At 58.2% G+C, this 21,726-nt stretch overlaps 2 protein-coding genes across 4 annotated transcripts; one reads left to right on the top strand and one right to left on the bottom strand.

Moving 5' to 3' along the window:
- Positions 1–473: 473 nt before the first annotated feature.
- Positions 474–8,140, bottom strand: TRMT1 (tRNA methyltransferase 1). Of its 2 annotated transcripts, none has more exons than XM_090060016.1 (17): positions 8,005–8,140; positions 6,184–6,500; positions 5,885–5,940; positions 5,661–5,776; positions 5,140–5,327; positions 4,835–4,950; positions 4,366–4,478; positions 3,797–3,945; positions 3,548–3,631; positions 3,014–3,083; positions 2,799–2,933; positions 2,355–2,440; positions 2,076–2,184; positions 1,817–1,893; positions 1,430–1,549; positions 1,036–1,153; positions 474–812 (listed from the first exon to the last, which is right to left on the bottom strand). In XM_090060016.1, the coding sequence occupies exons 2-17, from the start codon at positions 6,492–6,494 to the stop codon at positions 612–614; spliced, it is 2,049 nt and encodes a 682-aa protein (XP_089916142.1). In that variant the 5' UTR covers positions 6,495–6,500; positions 8,005–8,140; the 3' UTR covers positions 474–611. The 2 variants fall into 2 exon arrangements, with proteins under 2 accessions (XP_089916142.1, XP_089916143.1); XM_090060017.1 differs by lacking the exon at positions 8,005–8,140 and adding an exon at positions 7,581–7,998 and having other exon boundaries at positions 6,184–6,504.
- Positions 8,141–10,105: 1,965 nt separating this feature from the next.
- Positions 10,106–20,843, top strand: NACC1 (nucleus accumbens associated 1). 2 transcript variants are annotated; one of them, XM_090060018.1, is made up of 6 exons: positions 10,106–10,420; positions 13,299–14,275; positions 15,432–15,608; positions 16,060–16,165; positions 16,714–16,811; positions 17,451–20,842. In XM_090060018.1, exons 2-6 carry the CDS (start codon positions 13,354–13,356, stop codon positions 17,711–17,713), a joined length of 1,566 nt encoding a protein of 521 aa, XP_089916144.1. In that variant the 5' UTR covers positions 10,106–10,420; positions 13,299–13,353; the 3' UTR covers positions 17,714–20,842. The 2 variants fall into 2 exon arrangements, with proteins under 2 accessions (XP_089916144.1, XP_089916145.1); XM_090060019.1 differs by lacking the exon at positions 10,106–10,420 and adding an exon at positions 12,240–12,316 and having other exon boundaries at positions 17,451–20,843.
- The last annotated feature ends 883 nt before the right edge of the window (positions 20,844–21,726 follow it).

Raw genomic sequence — 21,726 nt, 5'->3', positions numbered from 1 at the left:
GGGTGGGGGTGCAGTGCCCCTCCTAAGAGCCCCCATGCCCAGGTCAGACTCTGCCCCAAACTCCATGATGCTAGCTAGGGGCATCCCCCATTAGCCCTGCTTCATTCTCCCAGCCTGGAGCTGCTCCCCCCCCCGGGACCAGGTTTAAGCAGCTTGGGGTCTGCTGCTGGAGCCCACCAGGCCCACCCTCACAACCCCTTCAACATATTTAAAGTCTGTCTTGTGTCTGTCCTGCTCCTCCCATCCCCCCAACCAGATCTAGACCTGCTCACATCCACCCTCAGTAGCAGTTACGTCGTTAAACAGCCTGCTCCCCATCCATCACGTGAACCCACCTCACCCATCCCCAGGATTCCTTCCAACACCCCTGAACCCCTTCATCTGAAACAGCCCTCAGTCCCACCAAGCTCCCTACATCCACAGTCTCCCTCCACACACGGAGATTTCTCTACAGGCACCCACCCCGACATGAAGCAGCACTCAGTGCTGGGATTGGCAGGTGCTGTCTGGCATTTAATTGCAGGGCCCAACTAGGCCCCTGTCAGCAGTAAAACAAAAAGAAGAAAAAAGAAACCATAAGGGTCTAGCCCCAGGGACAGGGGCTCAGCTAGCTATGGGTCAAGGGGGCTGGGTGAATCCAGCTCTGGCATAGGGGCATCAGGTTGACCAGGGGTGCTAGGTTGTCCAGGATCTTCCAAGCTAGAGCAGTCAGGTTGGGAGTCCAGTGCAGGAGTCTCAGGCTGGGGACCTAGCCCAGAGGTTTCCTCTGGTGTGCAAGAGTAGCAGTACTGGTCGCCAAGGGAGCAGGTCCCCTGGAGGGGAAAAACATGGGGTGAGCAGGGGATATGCCCAGGGCCACTGGTGGGGGATAGGGGAGCAAATGGCAGAGACCTGGACACCAGAGACTGGCAGTGGAAGCCCCCAAATGAAGTGAGGGTAGCTGCAGCCACTGGAAAGACCCCAGGCTCCCCCCCCCCCCAACAGCTGTAGAGGCAGAGAAAGACAGATTCTCCCCCGCTCCAACTCCTATCTCACCTGCTTGAAGCGCTTGCTGGGGAAACTCCCCAGTGTGACTCCAGCATTCTCCTCCCGCTCCTTGCGCTTGCCTTGATGCTGCTTGCTCTTTTCCTGCAGTGCCAGGGAGATGCCACCCCTAGGAGAAGAAAAGGAGTAAGGGGGTCAGGGCAGGGGCCAGCAGCCTGCCACTCCCTCCCCCCAAACACCTGGGAGCCCCTGCTTCTGCTGCTAGCTTTGGGGAGGGAGGGAGCTTGGAGCAGGGGAAAAATCAAGTACTCCCAGTGCCTGGTTGTAAATTAGGGCAGAGGACAGCACCAACCCCTGCTGGGTAGCCTCAGGAGTAGGCATTGCCCTAGGTGAGGAAACTGAAGACAGGAAGGATCCCCCTCACATCCCTTCCCCAAGACCTCACCCAGCTTTGGCCCGGGCCTTGGGCCCCCAGTTGGCTTCAGGGTTCTCCTGGAACCGCTTGAGCCCACGCCGCCGAGACTTAGGGTTGGCATCTTCCCGCACAGTGAAGGAGGCCTTCAGCCTGCAAAGAAGGGGAGAGAGCAGAGGGGGATGGAGGGGGGGTGGTGATCCTGGGGGCCTAGCTCTCCCCCCCCCACAAGCCTCTACCCTGTTGCTGTGGCACACACAGCTGGGACCCCACACTTGTGGCTTCCAGCAGGTAAGTTGTACAGATAGGGAAACCAAGGCACCAAAGCGGGGGGCCTGGACAATTACTTGATTCACCTGACTGCATAAGCACCCACATCCTGCACCATGTGCCTGCCCCCACTCCCCACCCAGGACCCACGTTGGCTCCACTGAGAGGATGCGGGCAGCCGGGCTGGTCTCAGAGAGCCGCTCCCGCTTCACAGGGTGGAGCTTTTCCTGGGGAGGAGCAGGTAAAAAGAGAAGAGGGAGGTTATCAGTATCCCCTTTAACACCCCCCCCATCCAACTCTGCCAGTGCCTCTCCCCCTCTCAGGCACTAGGATCCTTTAGTAGCACCTTATCCCCCTCATTTCCCCCCCTCCCCAATCCTTTCAAAACCCATTTCCCCCTCATGCTCACCCAGCATCTCATGATGTCCCAGATGACAGTGGCTGGTGCATCTGTCTTGATGGTGTTCTTGCAGGCGTGGGATAATGACACCTGGTAGCCAGCATGGAGGAGGGCAGATCTGGGGCCAGTGGTGATGGTGGGATCAGAGCTGGGTCCCAGCTGCCCCCCAGCCACCCCTCTAAAACTAGGTGCTAAGAGCTGGGTGACTCCAGGGCCCTGTAGCACTGGGGTGGGGTCCACCAGGGGGTGCCCTTTCCTCCCTCCTAAGATACCACAGGGTACCAGTACCTGAACTGCAGAAGTGAGGGCGTGTTGCAGCGGATGGTGCTGCTGAGGTGGTCCAGGGTGTAGTACAGCGGGACCTCACTCAGCTCCTGCAGCAAGGGGGTCTCAGCCATGTACCCCAAGCCCAGGTGACCTCGTGTTGAGGGAAAGCCCCACCCACACAGCTCCTACCTAGATGCTGTACCCTCACTGCACTGGCCCCACCACTTGAGTCCAGAAACCCAATGTAGCCCTTGCCTAATAAACCCATAGTGAGAGGCCACACCCCTTAACTACAAGCCCCACCCACCTCCCTAGAGCCAAGGCCTTCATTGCTATAGCCACACACCCTTAGGCATAAGCCCCACCCCCAATGCAGGCCACACACACCAGCCCTCAACCCTTCCATTGCTATGCTTATGGCCATACCTCCCTTACCCACGCTCCACCCTATAGCCCTGCCCTCACCTCCGTGACCATGCTCAGAATGCCCTGGATCCGGTCCTGGGTGCGAAACCGCCTGGGGTTGGTGTCCAGGGCACCCAGAACTTGCTCCACGAAAGCCACATCATGAAGAGGCTCTGCCCATATGGGTCCCCCCAGCTGCAGGGGAGGGGAGCAGGTCAGGGGGGACAATGGCATAGGGGAGGGTTGGGGGACAGGGGAGGGAAGGGATCTCTCACCTGATGCCGCTGCTGGCAGTGCTCACACAGGGTCCCCATCGGGGGCCCTGAAGCTGGGGAATACTTGAAGCTGCCAAGCAAAAACAGAGCAGGGGCTTGGATACATGGAGGCTCACACCAGGGAAGGGCTCTACCCATCCCTCCCTATGGCTGGGTACCTGGGACCCAGGATCCTCCCCCTTGGGACCCCCCCCCACCTCATCTTCTCTAGGGCCTGGCATCCACCTCCCCCCAGCCCAAAAACCACACATTTATCCCTAGGTCTAAACAAACTCCACCCCCTTCCCCATTACCCCCACCCATTTCTTCTTCTCTCCTCCATGGCCCAACATTCCCCACCCTCCTCCCCAGCACATCATCTAGGACCTAGTACTCCCCTCACCCCCTTCTACAACCAGGGTCCCCTACCTCTCTTTCAGCCCTGCTAGCTACCCTGTCCCACTCTGGCTCCCTCCAGCCCATGCCTGGAGGAGACTCAGGCAGCCATGGGCAGAGGGGTGGGAATAGAAGTGTGGGTCCTGGGATGCCCCATACTTGCTGCCGTGGCTGGTGACCTTGCCCAGGCGCTGGAGGTGGTGAGTGCCACAGCCCACGCAGTGGTAGACCAAAGCCTGCTTGCTGCCCAGAGAAAGCATGGTGGGAGGGGAGGAGTTAGTATGTGGGGGAGGGCAGCCAGCAGGGGGCACCATAGACAAGCCCCCTCCTGCCTAGCTGAGCCATTGGGGGTGGAGGGATGTCTGTCTATGAGCCTAGCCCTCAGCCTACCCCCATATCCCCACTGACCTGGCTGAGGCCTTAACCTTGGCCTGGCCAGTGAAGATGCGGACAAAGACACGGATGTAGAAGTCGACACTGATAGCAAGCAGTGGCACCACGTAGCGCTGGTAGCAGTTGGCCCGGAGGTCCAGGCTGTGCAGGAGGATACGCAGGGCCTGGGGTGGGGGATGGGGTCATACAGATGGCTAGGTGAAGAGGGACAGAACTCCTCCCTCACAGCACCTGGGCCCTGGAGTGAGGAGTCACCTAGGTTCCAATCCCTGCTTTCCTAAAGACAGGTATCTGGCCACCCCCCCCCCCGAAGCTGGAGAAAACCTAGGCATCTGGGCCCCCGCTATCCCAACAGCCCCTGAGTCCTGTCCCAGAACAGAGAGATGATCCGTGTGTCTAGGCTCCTGGTCCCCACTTTCCTTCCCCCACCACTCCAACCCATCCCTTCCCATTCAGGCCTAACTGCCCTCACCCCCTGAGCTTCAGAGGTGCAGAAAGCAGGCCAGATCTCAGCCCAGCCTGCAGTGAGACAGGGAGCCTCATGGCCAGGGCAAGCAATGGGCAGGTCAGGGGTTGGCACTCACCATCTCATGGCAGAACTTGCCCTTGAGTGACATGGCTCCGTACTTGCTGTAACATGTCTCCCCACTGTTCCCCGCCATCACAGCCATGTCCGTACAAGTCACGCACAACAGACCTGGGGGGGAAGGGGGCAGGCAACGGAGTTATATAGGGCAAGAAACTCCTTCCCATGGGGCTAAGAGGGGGAAGTACTGCTCCCCAGCATAGTTGGGGGGCAGAATCCAGGCATCCTAGCTTACTGCTGTAACCCCCCCAGCCCCAATTCCCACCCCAGAACAGGCAGAGAACCCAGGTTGTCCAGGCTCCCACCCCTATTTGCTCTAACCCCCCAGACTTTATTCCCCTTTTGGAGCTGGAGAGAACCCAGGTATTCAGGTTCCCAGCACCTCTAATCCTTCCCCATTTAATCCAAGTTCCAACAGAGGTCACTGCTGAGAGGAAGCTCACAACCTCCACTCCCCCAGCACTCACCACCCTCGCTCAGGGCCTGCACAGCAGCATCCAGGAAGATGGCTGGGCTGCCATAGGGATCCAGGTCTATCACATCAAATGGCTTCTTCTCCGCCTTACTCTGGTACATCACCATCCTGCTCCAGGGGTGGGGGTTGAGTTAACCCCTGGCTGAGAACCTACCCAACTCATGATATACAGAGGGCTAGATCCCAGCCAAGAAAAAAAGGGGTTGGGGGGCAGCACCCTGCAGAACCCAGTCTGCTCCACCCCAGAGCTGGCTAAATCCCCCAGGTAGGAGGGCTCCCCTGCCCTCCCCATCTCACCTGGCATCAGCCTGGCTAGGTGTCACCAGGTGCCTGACACCATTGAGCTGCACATTCCTGCCCATGAGCTCCACAGCACGGGCTGAGAAGTCGTTGGCTATGACAGCATGGAGCCCTGGCACCTCCTGGGCAAAGCGTATGGAGCGCAGCCCCGAGGCCGCCAGCCCCTCCAGCACTCGCAGCCCTCCCTGCCAGGGACAGGGCCTCAGCCACAAGACCACCCCTCAGGTAGGAACCCTCTTCCCCCGTCCCATAGTATCACATACACCCCCCCTTTCTCCCCCCCTCCCCCTGCCAGGACCCCCTCCTCCCTTCCCCCCAGATAGGAACCTCCAGCCACTTCTGAGGGCCCCCACCCCATCTGCTCCCCAAGCTGAGATTCATTGGGGCCAACAGCTGGACATAGTGGGGGCAGGATGCCTATGAGATCTGTCTGGGCAGACAGGGATGGGGGCTTGGGTGATCTGGGGTGTGCCTGGCCCTGCCAGAACTTCCACCACTGTTGACATCACATGCAGCACCTGACACACTTTCCCCGGCACTGCTGTCTGCTCCACACCCTCCTGCACCGTCTCTGTGTCCCCTTCAGAGAGATCCACTACCACCTTCCCAGCATGCTTCTCTCCAGGGACAATAACTAGAAGACACCAAGGTTGTAGGTTATAGCAGTCTCAAGGACTCCCTAGGTTCCTCCAAGGGGGTGGTCTCAGCTTGCATTTCAGGCTCATGGTCTAGTTCTTCTTACCCCGAATGCCTTTGGCTGAGAGCCAAAGGCGAGCGAACTCCGTGATCACAGCGCACCTGGGTGGGACAGACAGACACAGATGTCAGGGATGCTAAGCCCTCCAGGGGATCTGTCCCCACCCACTCCAGGATTGCACAGTTTTATAATGCAGGGGCAGGTATATGAAGAGCTTGGGTGAGCCCCTGAGTTGGCTACTAGGGGCCTGTGGAGGAGGGTGGCAATCCCAGCCCACCCCCATCTCAGTCAGAGGAGTAGGAGGGCTATTTAGACCCAGCCTTATCCTCCTCCTCTCCACTCACGTCAGGTCCCGGTTAAACTCCTGCACAGGGTTGTAGAAAACCTCATTGCTGCCAGGGAAGATGATCCTGGCTTTGCCCTCGGTGATCACCGTCTCTCCAGCTCCTACTGCCTCTGCAGCCTCAGGGGCCAGTGGCTGGTCCCCAGAGGCTGCTGAGCCGTTGGTTTCCATGTCCATGATCCTGGAAGCCCAGAGCTGTCCAGTGATGGGGTCCGAGAGCTGCAGGAGCTGCCTACCCCCTCTCACTGCTCTGCTTGGCTGTAGAACCCAATGTGTTGCGAGCCAAGCCAGGAAGGCTGGTTTCCTGTTCATCAGTGGCTGCCTCCAGTGTGTGTGTGTGTATATGTATTATATTATATATATATATATATATATATATATAAAAAAATAAATATATGAGAGAGAGAGAGAGAGAGAGAGATCAGGAACTCCACGGGAGTCAGCTACACAACTAACGTAGCAGCAGTGGGCAGAGAAAGGGGGGTGGTCACAGTCTTCAGCCCTGGCTGCACTCAGTGCTGCGTGAACAAAGTGACTGGCCCAGCCCAGAAGAGCTACAAAGACTTGATGAATTTTGGAGGTCCCTTCCAGACCTCCTTCTCTATGGTACTATGAAAAACATGGCTGATGGCTGCAAAGATGGGGTAGCTTTCCCAGCTGGGGACTGTGAGGAACTTGGAGGAGGAAGATGACGAGACTGCTCCACTGAGAATCTTGGAGGCAGTCATGTGACTCAGAACATAAAAGACCCAACATAGGATCTTTTAAAATAAATCTCAGCTCCCAGGAATTAAAGAACCAAGTGCCCCCACCTTCCTGGCTTTCCCATTAGCACTGATTTACCTTGCAGGGATGCTATAAGCATCATCATTCTCCTCCTCCCCCTCTCCAGATCAAGGGGGGAAACCCACCCAAAGCTACATCATAACAGCTCCCAAGAGGGGAACAGTGGCAGGCAGGTGGTTGTCATCACCACATCATTCCTACAGCATAAAGGATCAGACCAGAGCCCTCTTCACTATCTGCTACCCCGGCCACAAGGGACTTGCAATGTTTTTTTAAGCTGCTTCAGCTACAGATTAGTGTGAGCATGCATCAGCTAACAGAGCAAAGCTCCCTGGGGCAGAATGAGCCATGGATTCGGATGTGCCCAGCATGGAGACTCAATCCCTATTTAGTTCTTGGCTAGGGATCCTGCCAATACTGCAGTATTGCCAGTCCCAAGCAGCGGAGAGTTATTCACCATCAGAACATTGGGATTGGGATGGGGGTGGGGATTGGCTTAAAACCATTTGATTTCTTTAAACCCCCCTGCTGTGGTGCCTGGAGGGGTGGGGGTGGGGGTGAGAAAAAGTGTTCCACAGAGATTTTTATGCTTTTCAATGCCTGGAAACTTACTTTACTTGGAAGCCAGAACCAAGAGTCTCAGGCAGTTCCAGAAGCACAGAAAAATCTAGAAAGACTAGCAATCAGCAGCAACCCCTCACTATCTATCCTCCCCAGCAATGCAGATGCTCTCAGCAGCCAGGTCAATGGGATGGAAGCAGCAGGGTCACCCCCCAGAACAGAGGGGGGTGGGAAGGGTAAAAAAAGGACCCCGCACGGGTTCAGGGAGGGATGTTGGGGGTGACTCAGCTCAGGGGGTTGATGCCAGGCTGAGACAACCCGAAGGGGTAACAACCTCCCCTTTTCTATCCACAAAATGTCTAGGGACCCCCATCCCACCTCCCTGGGGTCCAGGTAGTGCATCCCAACTTCCCGCATTCCCCGCTCAGCCCCAGACCCGAACCTCCAGCCTTTGCCCCCCACCGCCGCATCTCACCCGGCCAGCGCCGCGCAAGGTACTATCCACACCTGCCTGCCCCAGCTATGTGGGCGGCACCATGTTGAATCCTGCGGGGAGCGATCAGGTGGCCGCCAGGCAGCCAATGGAGGGCGTCGCTGACGGAGCGGCGAGAGGGACAGAAGTGTGAGGCGGAAGACGGAACGAGACAGAAACGTTTTACTAATGCCGATGCCTGGGGTTGAGGCGGGGCAGGGGGCGCTTCTGTCTTATGGGGCTGCTTCTCGTGTTGGGGGGCTGCAGTACAGTTAGGCGAGGGCTCCACAGGGCAGCAGCTCTGTCAACCCAGAGAGATCCTAAATTGTCCCCTTTAAGCTCATGAGATTTATTCCCCCCCACCCCATGAGGCAATGGGGAGCTTGTGGCATTGGGGGTTTAAGAGCCTGATACCCTGGGGTTTCCACAATGTTAAGCAACAGCTGAGGTTCCTTCACAGATCCCAGGACTCCAGGTGCTGGGACTTACAGACTGAGACTGGGGGTTTCTATGCAGCCACTGAATGTTGGGGATATTGTAAGGGAGCCAGCAGCCTCCTCCGGCAGCTGGCTGTATCGTCTGCCCCAGGCTTTTCAGGTGTTGGGCTCTGAACAGGTTTCAGGCTGACTTAAAACTCTGTGTATATGCAGATTATAACAGGGGGCAGGGGTGTTCTTTGTCCCTCGGTGACAGCTTGACTAGGTGAGGCCTCTCCCCTGAAAATGTCTCCATTCCTTGCAGATAAGGTTCTTTGGGTAAATGTGATCTTCAAATCATAGAAAGTTAGGGTTGGAAGGGACCTCAGGAGGTCTCTAATCCAAGCCCCTGCTCAGAGCAGGACCAGCCCCAACTAGATCATCCCAGCCAAAGCTTTGTCTTGTCAGGTTTTAAACCCCCCCAAGGATGGAGCTTCCACCACCTCTCTGGGTAACCTGTTCCAGTGTTTTACTACCCTCCTAGTGAGAAAATTCTTCCTAATATCTAACCTAAACTTCCCTTGCTGCAACTTGAGACCATTGCTCCTTTTGTCATCTGCCACCACATATCTCTTTTATTAGACCAGCTAAATAGTTGGAAGTATTGTTCTTTGTAAGCTTTCCAGCACAAACACCCTTTTTCAGGCATAGGGAGAGTCTGCTGGTGTTTTGTGTGCTCTCCTATGTGGAAATACAGGTCTGTGAAAATGCAAATGCATGGCAGTGAAGATCAGAGATGGGAGACAATAGGTGTGAAACATTCCTTGCAGGAGTTTAAAGGGTTAAAAGTCAAGACAGAAGCAAAGGAAGCAATTATTATTATTAACATTATTGTCATTACTATTATGCTGTTGTTGCTACTGCTATGATTATTACAATTATTAACATGATTCTGATCATTATCATTATTATATTAATATTATTTTAATTTAGGGGCAGGGGCTGACTCCTGACTTTCACTCTCTCTCTGCTGCCGGATTCCAGGACTTGTTCTGGATCCAAACCCTTACAGCAAGTTTGGAGGTTGTTCCTGAACCAGACTGGAGGTGGGGGAGGGGTGTTCCTCCTCTTACCCTTTGGCAACAGAGCCTTTGTTATTGAGGGGGGGGGGGTGGCTCTATGCAGTGCCTTGCTTCACCAGCTCCTCAAGAGGCTGTATTTTAGGGGCAGGGACCAAGTTTGATCCCTGTTTTGGGGGTGCCATAGGAATCCATCTACCCACCTACCTATTTGTGTATTTATCTACCCACCTATCTGTAAAATATTTCCCTTCCACACACCCCCACCCAGTCTCCTGGACTTTAACCCCTGCCTCTGAAAGGGGGTTATGTTTTGTAGAGCCTGGCTTGTGCAGTGAATGGGCCTGGAAATCTGTTCTCTCTGCCTGTGGATGTACAGCAGTGGGTACCCCTGGAAACCTAGAGTTTCTCTGCCCTCAGCTTTATGTCCCTTGTTTCTTCGTCCTGGAAAACGCGTGTGTGTACATGCACATGCGCATGTGGCCTGGGTTACACGTGCATATGTATGCTTATATATGCATGTGTCCAGGTTCCATGCGTGTGCATGTGTGCGTGTGCACGCATGCGGCCTGGATGCCTGGGTTCTCCGTGCATGTGAATCCAAGGTCGGGCATCCTGCATGGGCTCACATATGTGTGGCCCCGACGCCAGGATTCCATGTACGTGTGCCCGCATGCATACGCGTGTCTGGGCCGCGATCCGTGTGTGCCGGGATAGAATGCACCCCCTCGCAAAGCCTAGGCCAGGTGGGGGAGGGGGCCCGGCGCGCTCGGCACTCGATTGGCCGCGCCTGTCCGCGCCTGGCCCGGGCGCCGCATCAGAGTCTCGGCGCGCGGCTGCACGGCCTGGGTCGACAATGAATGGCTGCCGGGACTCGTGAGCGGCAGAGGCCGAGGCCGGCGCCGCCGTTCCCCCCCTGCACAGGTACCGCCGCCCCCGCGCCGCGCCCCCCGCACGCGCCCGCGGCCCGCGCCCCCCCTTCCCGGCTGCGGGGCACTTCCGCCCCCCCGCGCCCCCACTTCCGCCCCACTTCCGTCCCCCGCTGGTCCTGGGGGCGGGGCCTGGCCCCGGCTGCCCCCCACAGGGGGGACCCTGCCCCCCTCCCAAAGCCTGGGGGAAGGGGACTGTCTCCCTGTACCCCCTCAGGCTGCCCCCTGCTAAAAGCCCCCTCCCCCTAAGGAAGCCCCGCCCCTCAATAAACAGGCTGGGGGGCCAGCTCCTCCCCCCAGAAATAGGGGGATCCCCTCGAGCCCTGGGGAGCTGTCGCAGCTGGACTCACCCCTGCTTTTGACCCCCCCAGAAATGGAGGGACCTTCCAGTCTGGCGGGGGTGGGGGTAGGCTGCTGTGCCTCTCCCCAGGCTTTTGGGGGTGGAAGGTGAAAAAGGGGAGGTGGGAGGCATGCCCCAGGGAACTCTGCAGAAAGACTTTTCCTTGCATGGGGGGAGGAGCGACCTGAGATGCCAGCAGGGAGGGGGTAGATGGGGGGATTCAGCTGCTTTGCAGGCATCAGTGTGTCTGTCACTAATCCCCGCCTCCCCACTGTGCATAGGGGAGGTCTGGGGAGTTGGGGTCAGGGGAGTCTGGGGGCAGAGGAGTCTGGCAAAGTGGGGGGATCTTGGGGGTGTGGGCTGGGGGTTAGAGGGCACCACAAGTGTGGGTGTCTTGGAGGTCTGGGCCAGGGGGTCCTGGAGTCTGGGAAAGGGGGGTAGGTGGGTCTGGGTCAGGGGACCTGGGGGTAGTGGGGTCTGGAACAGGGGAATCTAGGGGCACCTGGGGCAGGGGGGTCTGAAGGAGAGGGCCTGGCCCTGTTGCTATCTGCTCTGGCTCCCAAGGGGGTTGCCCTGAAAAGCAAGACTGGGTTGGTCAAGGGCTCACTACTATTATGCACTAATGTGCGACTCTGAGCACAGTGGGATCCCCTCAGGTGCTACTCTAATCTACCTGATAAGGTGTAGCTCCAGCCACAGTAGGGTCCCCACATAACGCACCTTATAATATACAGCTCTGAGTGAAAGGGGGGGGCAGGTTCTCCTTGAGTGTTACCATAATATACCTAATAATAGGGAGCATGGAGTTTAGCAGGGGCCTGCCTGACAGACCTGGGACGCCAGTATGCTACCATAATACACCTAATAGTATACAGCACACTGGGACCCAGGCTTATTGCTGGAGCTCCCCCCACCCCCTGAAGTGTTACCATAATGCATCTAATAATAATGTACACCACTGTGTGCGTAGTGGGAGGAGGGAAGGATTTGTCCTTCCATAGGCAGTAGAAGGATTACAGGAGCAGCCAGAGCCCGCCTGGGACCCAGGGTCCCACAGCAGATCCACGCCTGCCAGCATGGTAGCATCCTCTTAGAAAGAGGGGAAACTGAGGCATGGCAAGGGTAAGGGACCCAGCTGAAGCCTGGTGGCTAGTTGGTGGCAGGGCTGGACGTGGAACCCAGGTGTACAGGGTGCTAAGTAGAGGCCGTGCTAAGTAGAGGCTGGGGAGGGGTCTGGGCTTGGTTAGTCTGGTTGGTTAGTGGTTCAGGTCCCCCTGTCCCCACCCCCCAATGGTGCCTCACTCCTCGAGATGATGCCAGCTGGGGGGGGGGGGGGGCTCTCCCTCCTCCTCAGCTTCCCCAGCACACAACTAGGTCACTGCAGTTGGCTGCTCTGTGCTTCCCTCCCTGCCTCCCTCTTGTTTCTCCTGGCATGCACCCCCTCCCCTCCCTCCCCCAGGCTGGGCTTCTCCCCCTCCCTGCCTCGCTTTCACCATTCTGCTGGGCCCCTGGGGCTTTGCCCCATGGTAGATGCAGCCTTAGACCTCATTAGTATGTTGTATGTGCTGTGGGGGAGGGAGGGAGGAAGGGAGAGGAGGGGAGTGGAGAAGCCACTAGGAGCTCAGGATTGGGCCCAGCCTGGTGGTAGACACAAGGCAAGGCAGGCCTGCATCTCAGGCATGTGTAGAGCTGTATGGCCTGGGCTCAGGCTTCTCTGTTTGTCTCTCCCCCTCCTCCCCCATGGCTGTGTCTGTTTTCCCCACCCATCCATCTGTCTGTCTGTCCCTCCATCATCGTGCTTACCCTGCCCTTCTCCTTACCTGTTCACCCATCTGGCCACACCTCTGCCCTTTCCTATCCTGTCCCATCCCATCCTGCCCTGCCCCGTTCCCGCCCCCCCCGCAATGTCATGTCTACCCGCCCTGCCTGTCTGTCTGTCCAACCACCCACCTGTCATCATGCCTACCCAACTCTCTGTCTGTCCATCCATCTTGTCCATCCATTCATCTTTCCACCTACCCAACTGTCTTTCTCTTCATCTGTATGTTCATCCATACCATGTCCACCTGGCTGTCCATCTGCCCTTCCACCGTCATGCTGACCCAACTTTCTGTCTGTCCATCTGTCCATCCACCCATCATCACACATACCCAACTGTCCCTCCATTCACTCACCCACCAACATGCCTATGCAACTGTCTGTTTGTCTGCTTATTCTTCCATCTGTCCATCTGTTTGTCTATTCACCCACTGTCATGTCTGTCCATCTGCCCAATCCACCCACCTACCCACTGTCATGCCTACATGACTCGCTGTCCATCTGGCCATCTTTCTGTCCATCTATCCATCTACCATCACACCTGCATGATTGTCCATCTGGCCATCCACCCACTCCTCTGTCTGGCATCACGCTACACAACTATCCATCCATCCATCCATCCATCCAATGTTATGACTGTCCATCCATCCACCCCCTTCTCCCCCTGCTGTCCTGTCCACCATCGCCCTGCCCACCCCCTCATCTGTCCTTCCAGCTGCTGCCCCACCACCACTGCCCCCCAACCCCCACCCAGGCCCTCGGCACCGACGATGGCCCAGACGCTGCAGATGGAGATCCCCAACTTTGGGAACAGCATCCTGGAGTGCCTGAATGAGCAGCGCCTGCAGGGCCTCTACTGCGATGTGTCAGTGGTGGTGAAGGGTCATGCCTTCAAGGCTCACCGCGCTGTCCTAGCTGCCAGCAGCTCCTACTTCCGGGACCTTTTCAACAGCAGCAAGAGTGCCGTAGTGGAGTTGCCAGCCGCCGTCCAGCCCCAGTCCTTTCAGCAGATCCTCAGCTTCTGCTACACAGGCCGCCTCAGCATGAATGTGGGTGACCAGTTCCTGCTCATGTACACGGCTGGCTTCCTCCAGATCCAGGAGATCATGGAGAAGGGGACTGAGTTCTTCCTCAAGGTCAGCTCACCCAGCTGTGACTCCCAGGGCTTGCACCCTGAAGAGGCGCCCTCCTCAGAGCCCCAGAGCCCCGTGGCCCAGAATTCGGCCTGGCCTTCCTGCAGCACCCCCCTGCCCCTGGTATCTCGGGTCAAGACGGAGCAGCAGGATTCCGACTCGGTGCAGTGCACCTTCGTGGTTAAGCGGCTGTGGGACAGCAGCCAGAAGGAGGGCGGCGGCGGTGGAGGAGGAGGAGGAGGAGGGGGCAACGGCAGTCGCAAAATGGCCAAGTTCTCAGCACCGGACACGGGCAGTGGACGCCAACCCCCGGCTCAGCCCCAGCCCCAGCCTCAGCCCCAGGCTCCAGCTCCAGGGGCCCCTGTGGGTGCCGGGCCCAGCACAGCGGCTGACCAGACCAGCCCCGGCACATCGAGCGCCTACACGAGTGACAGCCCTGGCTCCTTCCACAATGAGGAGGATGAGGAAGAGGATGGCGCCGAGGAAGGCTCTGATGAGCAGTACCGCCAGATCTGCAATATGTACACCATGTACAGCATGATGAACGTGGGCCAGGCGGGTGAGAGCTCCCTTCTGCCTCCCTGGGGGTGGGTGGGAGGGGTCGGTTGCCCCTGGTGGAGTGGCTTGGGCACTGGGCAGGGCCTTTGATGTTCAATGGAGCCCTGGCTTGGAGGTAGGTGCCCTGGGAGGGGCCTGTTGGCCCTGGGGTGCACCTTGGGGACTCTGAAGGGTCTTTGATGTCCAGTGGAGCCTTGGCTTGAAGGTGGGTGGAGTCTTCCGTGTGGGAGGGGCTGGGACTGTCCCTAGGGGAGGGGCTTGGGAGATGGGTGGGGCCTTCAGTTCCAAATAAACTCCTGCCTTGGGGTGGGAGGAGCCTTCCCTGGTGGAGGGCACTGGTGCCCTGCCCCCTGGAGGTGTGGTTTGGGGACTGGGCTGGACTTTCAGTGCTGGTTAAAACCCTGACTTGGGGGTAGGAGGAGTCTTCCCTGGAGGGTGTGGCCTTATTTGGGGGATGGACTTGAGGTGGGGGCCCCTGGGAGGGGCTTGGGAAATGGGCGGGGCCTTTAGTGTCCAATAGAGCTGGATACTGCCTGGTGCCCTGGCTCCCTGGGGGTGTGGCTTAGGGACCTGGCAGGGGCCCACTCACTGGGCCTTGGGGTGGGGGGGGGACTTTCAATGCCCTGCCTGCTTGAAGCCCCTTGGGGGAGGAGTTTGGAGAGAGTGTGAGGGGCTGCATTGCTCCGCCCCATCCAGGGGCAGGGCTCAGGAGGAAGAGGTAAAGTTTCATCTCCAGCTGTTGAGGGTGGAGGGGACCCTGCTGCTTGCTTAGTTCTCTGGCTGCAGTGAGGCGAATTTGCTGGGTCTTACCTGTCCTCCCCCCGGATACAGCTGGGCTGGGACCCTTAGGCAACCCCACCCTGCCCTGTCCTGGGGTGCGTGGGGGTGAGGCAGGGGCATATCTGTGGGCTCCAAGCCACCCCCCCTCCATCCTGCCTCCCAGGTTTGGGGTAGAACCCAGGTACCCAGGATCACAAGTCCTGCTGCTCTAATGCCTCGGATGCCACTTCTTCCTAGAGCTGGGGTAGAACACAGGTCTCCAGGCTCCCAGTGCCCCCCCACCCTGGGCCTCCAGCCCGTACTCCCCTGCCAGAGCTGTAGAGAATCCAGGCGTCTGGGCTCCCAGCACCCCATTTACTCTGCTGTCCCTCTCCCAGCGGCGGAAAAGGTGGAGGCACTGCCTGACCAAGTGGCCTCAGAATCACGGAACCGGATGCGGGTACGGCAGGACCTGGCGTCGCTGCCAGCCGAGCTCATCAACCAGATTGGCAACCGCTGCCACCCCAAGCTCTACGATGAGGGGGACCCAGCCGAGAAGCTGGAGCTTGTCACTGGTATGTGTGCCCTGCCCCAGTTCAAGTCCTGCTGCCTCTGCTCCCTGCCTCAGTTTCCCCATCCCTTTAGGGGTTGTCTGCTCAGTGCCTAGTTCAAGGTGTGGGGGTGGGGGGTGCTGGGGGCCAGGCCGTGATACATATCTGTGTCGTCCCCCCCCACTCCCTGCCTAAGTTTCCTATTCCCACCTATCAGTGGTTGTCCACACAGTGCCTGGTCCAAGAGGCTGGGCTTGGTGGGAGACCATCATAATGTGACTCCTGTTTGGGGCTCAGGGGTGAGGGAGGGCCTGGGAGCCAGGACTCCTGGATTTGTTTCTCAGCTGGGGGTCCATCTTGGTCAGGGTAGAGCCCAAGGAATTGTGGGGAAGGTGTGGGGGGGTAGATCCTGATTTAAGGGGGCATCTGGGCAAAGGGGGATGTTGATGGCTCTTCCCCCCCACCCCCCCATCAGGCACGAATGTCTACATTACACGGGCGCAGCTGATGAACTGTCACGTCAGTGCCGGGACACGGCACAAAGTGCTTCTCAGGCGACTGCTTGCATCCTTCTTTGACCGGTATCTCCGGGGGGCTGGGGTGGGGAGCCCAGATGCCTGGATTCTTTCTGGGCTCTGGGAGGGGAGTGGAAGCTAGAGGGTGAGAGCAGGATGCCTGGGTTCTCTCTCAGCTCTACGAGGGGAATGAGCAGTGTGGGTCTGGGAGCCTGGAGACCTGGGTTCTGTCCTGGCTGAGGAGGGGAGTGGGGGCTAGCAGCCAGGATTCCTGGGTTCTTTTCCCTAGTGTGGTAGGAGAGCATGCACACCTGGGTTCTCTCTTTGGCTCTAGGATCAAGCTGGGGAGCTGGAGGACAGGACTCCTTGGTTCACCTTCCCAGCTTCCACATAGCTCATGGAGGCATCGGCTTGTTTCTCTGCTCCACCACTGACTGCCAGGGCCTTTCTGCCTCTGTGCCTCAGTTTCCCCACCCATCCACAGTCAAAGGGAGGGAGCTGGGACTCCTGGGTCTTGCTCTGCCTAGCAACCATGGCAGGGTAACAGGGTGTGGGGGAGCCCTGTTTGCTTTCTCTCACTTCCCCCTTCTTCATCCTCCCCTCCTCCCGGGTAGGAACACACTGGCTAACAGCTGTGGAACTGGCATCCGCTCCTCCACCAATGACCCCAGCCGGAAGCCGCTGGACAGCCGGGTCCTGCATGCTGTGAAGTGTGAGTGCTGGGCGGTAGGGGGAGGAGGGAGTATGGGATTGGGCCTGGATCAGAACCCACGTGGCACCTGCCCTCTCTGCCAGGCAAGGGACTCAACTTAAGGGGCCTGAGGAGACCCAGATTCTGATTCTGCCCCATGGTGGGGAAAGGGATGGGGCAGCTCTGAGCTGCCAGTTCCTGGGGTCATGTGTCTTCCTGCCCTCCGTGGTCCCTGGGGTCATGTAACCCCTGTCTCGAGACCCTGGTGGTCACATGGCCCCTGGTTCTCTTGGGTCCCTGGGGTCATGTGACCCTTCTCCTGGGCCCCTGTGACCCTTCTCCTGGGCCCCTAGGGTCACTTGATCTCCTCCCCTCCTTGGTCCCTGGGGTCATGTGACTCCTTTCTCTTGGGTCTCTGGTATCACATGACCTCTGGGTCCTTGAGGTCACGTGACCCCTTCTCCTTGGGTCCCTGGGATCCCTTGACCTCCTGTCCTTTTTGGACCTGGTGTCATGCAACACCCCCCCCCCCAATCTTCCTGGGTCGCTGGGGTGGTGTGACCCACTGCACGTGTCTGGAGGGGGCTGAGAAAGGAGTGGATTCCATCACTCACCCCCTTTTTTTCCCCCCTCCCCCCCCCCTTTCCTCAATTCCTGCAGTTTACTGCCAGAACTTCGCACCCAACTTCAAGGAAAGTGAGATGAACGCCATTGCAGCTGACATGTGCACCAATGCCCGGCGTGTCGTGCGCAAGAGCTGGATCCCCAAGCTCAAGCTGCTCATGGCCGAGGGTGACACCTACACCACCTTCATCAATGACACGGGCAAGATGGAACCTGACATCGTGGGCATGGAGCACAGCTTTGAGGGCACCGGCCATGAGGCTGACCCTGCAGGGCCCTCTGCTGAGGGGCTGCCCTAGCCCTGTCCCTGACCTTGGCCCTGCCCCTTAACCTTTTCCGTTCACCCCTCCTGAATTTAATTTCTTAGGCCCCTCACCCTTTCAGATCTTGATTTTAATTCTCCCCCTTCCCTGGTTTGCCCCATGAGGGGTGGCAGGGTGGGAAGGTGGCTGCTGTGGGGGTGTGGAAAAGTGTGCCATCTCTTTAAAAATTAAGTAGCATCCTGTTGGGGGGGGGTTGTTCTGGTGCACTGTGGGTGATGGGGGGGGACCCCCTCCTCTGTCTTAGGGGTTGACTCCCCTTCTGCCCCCTCCCCTGGGTTTTAGTCTGTGTAAGCCAGAGGAGCGGGTGCTGCCCTGTATCAGCGGCATGGAAACGCCCCCCCATGAGTCCCTTAACACTACACTCCAGGTGCCAGGCTGTCCCTGGGTGGTGGGGGCAATATCCCAGCTACTCTGGGGTGGAGGGTAACCCACCCTGGCTGCCCCTGTTGTGGGGGCAGAACTTGCCCTGCCCTCCACTTGGGCTTATACATGGGGTCTTCCCCCCACCCCCAGCAGTTGTTCCCTCCCCCGCATGGCTCCTCTCCCCAGCCAACACTGCAACACTAACTTGCCCCATATGGCTAGGAGAGGTGGGGGTTGGGGTGGAGGATGTCCTGATGCCTGGAGGGGAATCTAGTGCTGAGTGCAAAGGGCTGTGGGGGCATTAGGGAAGCATGGGCCCCTCGTCTGGGGGCTGGGTGGGGATGTGATTTCATGGGGGAAGGAGGGCAGCAACTTGCTAGGTCTTGACTCATCTCCATGTTATGTCCTGGCCTGGGAGCCTGGACTCCTGGGTTCTTCTGGCCCTGGGAAGGGTATGTGATTCAAGCTGGTGGGGGAACCTAGGAGCTTGGACTCCTGGGTTCTATTTCCAGCTCTGAGAGGTGAGTGTGCAACCTATTGTTTAGTGGTGCTTGGTGGTAAAAGATCTCCCACTGCCCCTTCCTCCTCCAGGGAAGCTGCTGTGTGTTTTCATTGTGGCTATTCTGATGTTTCATGTTGTCAAGCATGGGGCAGGCGGGGCATTGTTCTTCCCCCCCCATGCATGGTTCCCCCAACCCCCCCCAGGCAAGAGGCGTGCAGCTTTGGGACTGAAATGGAGAGGAAAAGGCCCAACCTTCCTGCCCCCCCGCAGAGCTCTGGGACTGAGAGCCTGGACTCTTGGGTTCTCCCAGCCACTGGATGTGAATGTGGTTCAGGCTGATTTGGGGGTGTGGCTGGGATCCGGACACTTGGGTTTTCCTCTCAGCCCTGGGAGAGAGCCTAGTTCAAGCTGGCAGGGGCAGCTGTGAGCCAGGACACCTGGGTTCTGTTCCCATCTCTGACAGCAAAGGCAGAAGCAGGAAAGACCTCTTGGGAGGAGGATTGGGGCTTCTTTTTTTTTTACTGTTTCATGTTTTTTAATTCATGTTTTGCCTGATTCTGTTGTTTTTCTTTCAAGCAAAGACACTGGTGAAGGAGGGGGAGCCCAGCTTTGAAGAGGGCCTGAGATGGGTTCCAGCTTCCTGCTGGCCCCCATGGTGATCAGTGCAGAGTGGGGCATTGGGTTCCCCCCTGCTGCCTGCCCAGGGAGTTGGGGGTCAGAGGGATTGAGACAGGTGCAGGGGAGGGGTCTGAGTTCAAATCCCACCTTCACTGGGAATTGTATCTGCCAAAGGAATAACATCTGCCCCCCATCCCCCCCACTCTAATTTCCTATCCCTCTCCTGCGAAGTGGGGACAGAACCCAGGTTCCCAGGCCCCTGGAGAAGAGTAGACTGAGGGGGATTTAACAGCAGTCTTCAACTACTTGAAGGGTAGAGTATGGAGCTGGACTGTTCTCAGTGGTGACAGATAACAGAACAAAGAGCAATGGTCCCAAGTTGCAGCAAGGGAAGTTTAGGTTGAATATTAGGAAAGCTCTCTCATGAGAAGGGTAGTAAAGCACTGGAAAAGGTTACTTGGAGAGGTGGTAGGGTCTCCATCCTTGGAGGTTCTTAAGACCCAGCTACACAAAGCCTTGGCAGGAATGATCTAGTTGAGGATGGCCCTGCTCTGAGCAGGGGCTTGGACAGGATGTGACCTCCTGAGGTCCCTTCCAGCCCTCATTTTCTATGATACTCCCTTCCGAAGGGAGGAATTGAACCCAGGTGTCCAGGCTCTCTGTCCTGCCTTCTCTGCTCCCCACTCAGCCCCCAATTCTCTCCCAGCACTAGGCAGAGAACCCAGGTGTCCGTGCTTCCCTGGGCCTTCCCCGCACCCAGGTCTCCTGACTTTTGGTCAAGTGCCTTACCCGCTCTGTGGGAGCTGCCCTTGATAGTAGCTGCTGCAAACTGCTGGCTGGGGGGCAGGGAATGGGAACGACCCCCAGGATGGGGCTAGGGGGTGGCACTAGCTGGCCCCAGGGGGAGGAGTTGGGGGGGGGGAGGGGCTGAGGCAGCATCTGCCCTGGTTCTAGACTGGGAGGGATTTCTCACAGGGCAGGACCTGCCTGCTCAGGAGTATCCCAGTTACTGTCAGGGAGTGATGTCATATTGGAGGAGGCGGGGCTCCAGATTAGCATCACAGCAGACTCCAGCCCACCTGCTCCTCACCCCCCCCAGTTGGGCACAGGGTAGGGGCCTGATGCATCTTGGAGACTGCCCAGCTCCCCCTACCTTAATGGGGCACAGGGTGCTCTGTACCCCTTCCCACACCCCAGCTCCCCCCCCCCAATTATTTTCTTTTGGGTTTTATTTCCCCTATAAAAGGGAGGAGAAAAAATGTATTCCCACCCCACCCCAGGGTTCCCCTCCAGCACCACCAACTCAGCATGGACTTCGCCAGGTGCTTTCAAATGCCGCAATTTGCTTCTATACTCTCCAGCCTCGGCTGAGACACCCCCAGAGAGGACCCCCCCCCACCGTGGCTGCAAGCACCCCCGCTGCCCCCCACCCCATTCACACCAGTATTTGTTCTGTGTTATAAGTGCCAAGAGGAATTTCGTGACCCCCCCAGCCCCATCCTAGCCCCCCCCCCGCCCTGGAGAGAGAGAGAGAAAATGACAAAATAACAAAAAAAAACAAAAACCAACCCCCCCCTAGAGAATAAAATTGCACATGAACTACTGTAAAGAGGAAAGAGGAATTGAGAAATGTTAATAAAACACAGAGGTTTGTAACAAAACCGCACTGTCTTCACCCGCCTGCGGTTGGGGAGGGGCATCAGACCTGAGAGGGCCTGGGGAACAGTTTGCATAGGAGTTAGGTGGCTAAAGGCCTCTGGGGAGAGTCTTCCCCCACTCCCCCTTTGCTGGATTGTGCCTCAGTAGTCCCGTGTGGGATATGGCCTCAAGGGGTGGAGCTTTCTCTGTGGGGTGAGAGCCTGAAGGGGTCTAATGGTTTTGCCACTGGGGTGTGGTGGGGGAGAGGCCTGGGGTTACAGTGCCCTATCTCAGCTGGGGGCTGGACAGCAGGAGAGAGGCCCTGATCCTGGCTTGGGAGACTCATGGGTGGGACTTTGGATCAACCCCCCACGTAAGACGCAGTATACAGGAGCTGGGTCCCAGTCTTTATGTCACCGCCCACGCCGGGCTCTAGAGGCTGAGTCGGGTCCCCCCAGTCCCCACTAGGGGGCAGTAGAGCCACACGCCTCAGCGCTGTCCCCCAGCAGGGGCAGCCCCCCAGGTGCTGAGGGGGGTTGTATTGCTGCGGCTCTGCTGGGCCAGGCTGAGACCCCCGGCGTTCAGGCACCTGCCGCAGCTGAGGGTAGAACCCGGGCGTCTGGGCTCCCAGCCCCGCCCTCCCCACTCCCAGGCCCCTCCCCCTCCCCCGACGCCCTTGAATTCCAGTCCAACCAGTAGGACTGGTCGCAGCAGCGGCTTGCCCTGTTGCTGCTTGACCTGGGGCTAATGGGGCCCGTGCGGGGTGTTGCGCCCAGTCCAGCTGTGCGTGGAGGCTGTCGTGGCTCCTGGGAGCTGTTGGGGGGCGGGTGAAGACAGGCAGGCTGCAGGGGGTACAGGTGCACTCGGT

Source organism: Crocodylus siamensis, chromosome 8 (assembly GCF_052110815.1).
Source record: "Crocodylus siamensis isolate JL-2025a chromosome 8, ASM5211081v1, whole genome shotgun sequence".
NCBI lineage: Eukaryota > Metazoa > Chordata > Crocodylia > Crocodylidae > Crocodylus > Crocodylus siamensis.
Note: the sequence above shows the minus strand (reverse complement) of the source record. Positions and strands in the feature narration are given on the sequence as shown.

Bases quoted from the DNA above. Each gene is read 5' to 3' on its own strand.
- TRMT1 (XM_090060016.1), bottom strand. From the start codon at position 6,494: ATGAACAGGAAACCAGCCTTCCTGGCTTGGCTCGCAACACATTGGGTT. The intron at 2,185-2,354 runs GTACTGGTACCC...CACTGGCCCCAG, and splicing joins CCCTCACTTCTGCAGTTCAG to ATCTGCCCTCCTCCATGCTG. The intron at 1,154-1,429 runs GTGAGGTCTTGG...TTCTTCTCCTAG, and splicing joins AAGGCCCGGGCCAAAGCTGG to GGGTGGCATCTCCCTGGCAC.
- NACC1 (XM_090060019.1), top strand. From the start codon at position 13,354: ATGGCCCAGACGCTGCAGATGGAGATCCCCAACTTTGGGAACAGCATC. The intron at 16,166-16,713 runs GTATCTCCGGGG...CCTCCCGGGTAG, and splicing joins CTTGCATCCTTCTTTGACCG to GAACACACTGGCTAACAGCT. The intron at 16,812-17,450 runs GTGAGTGCTGGG...CAATTCCTGCAG, and splicing joins GGTCCTGCATGCTGTGAAGT to TTTACTGCCAGAACTTCGCA.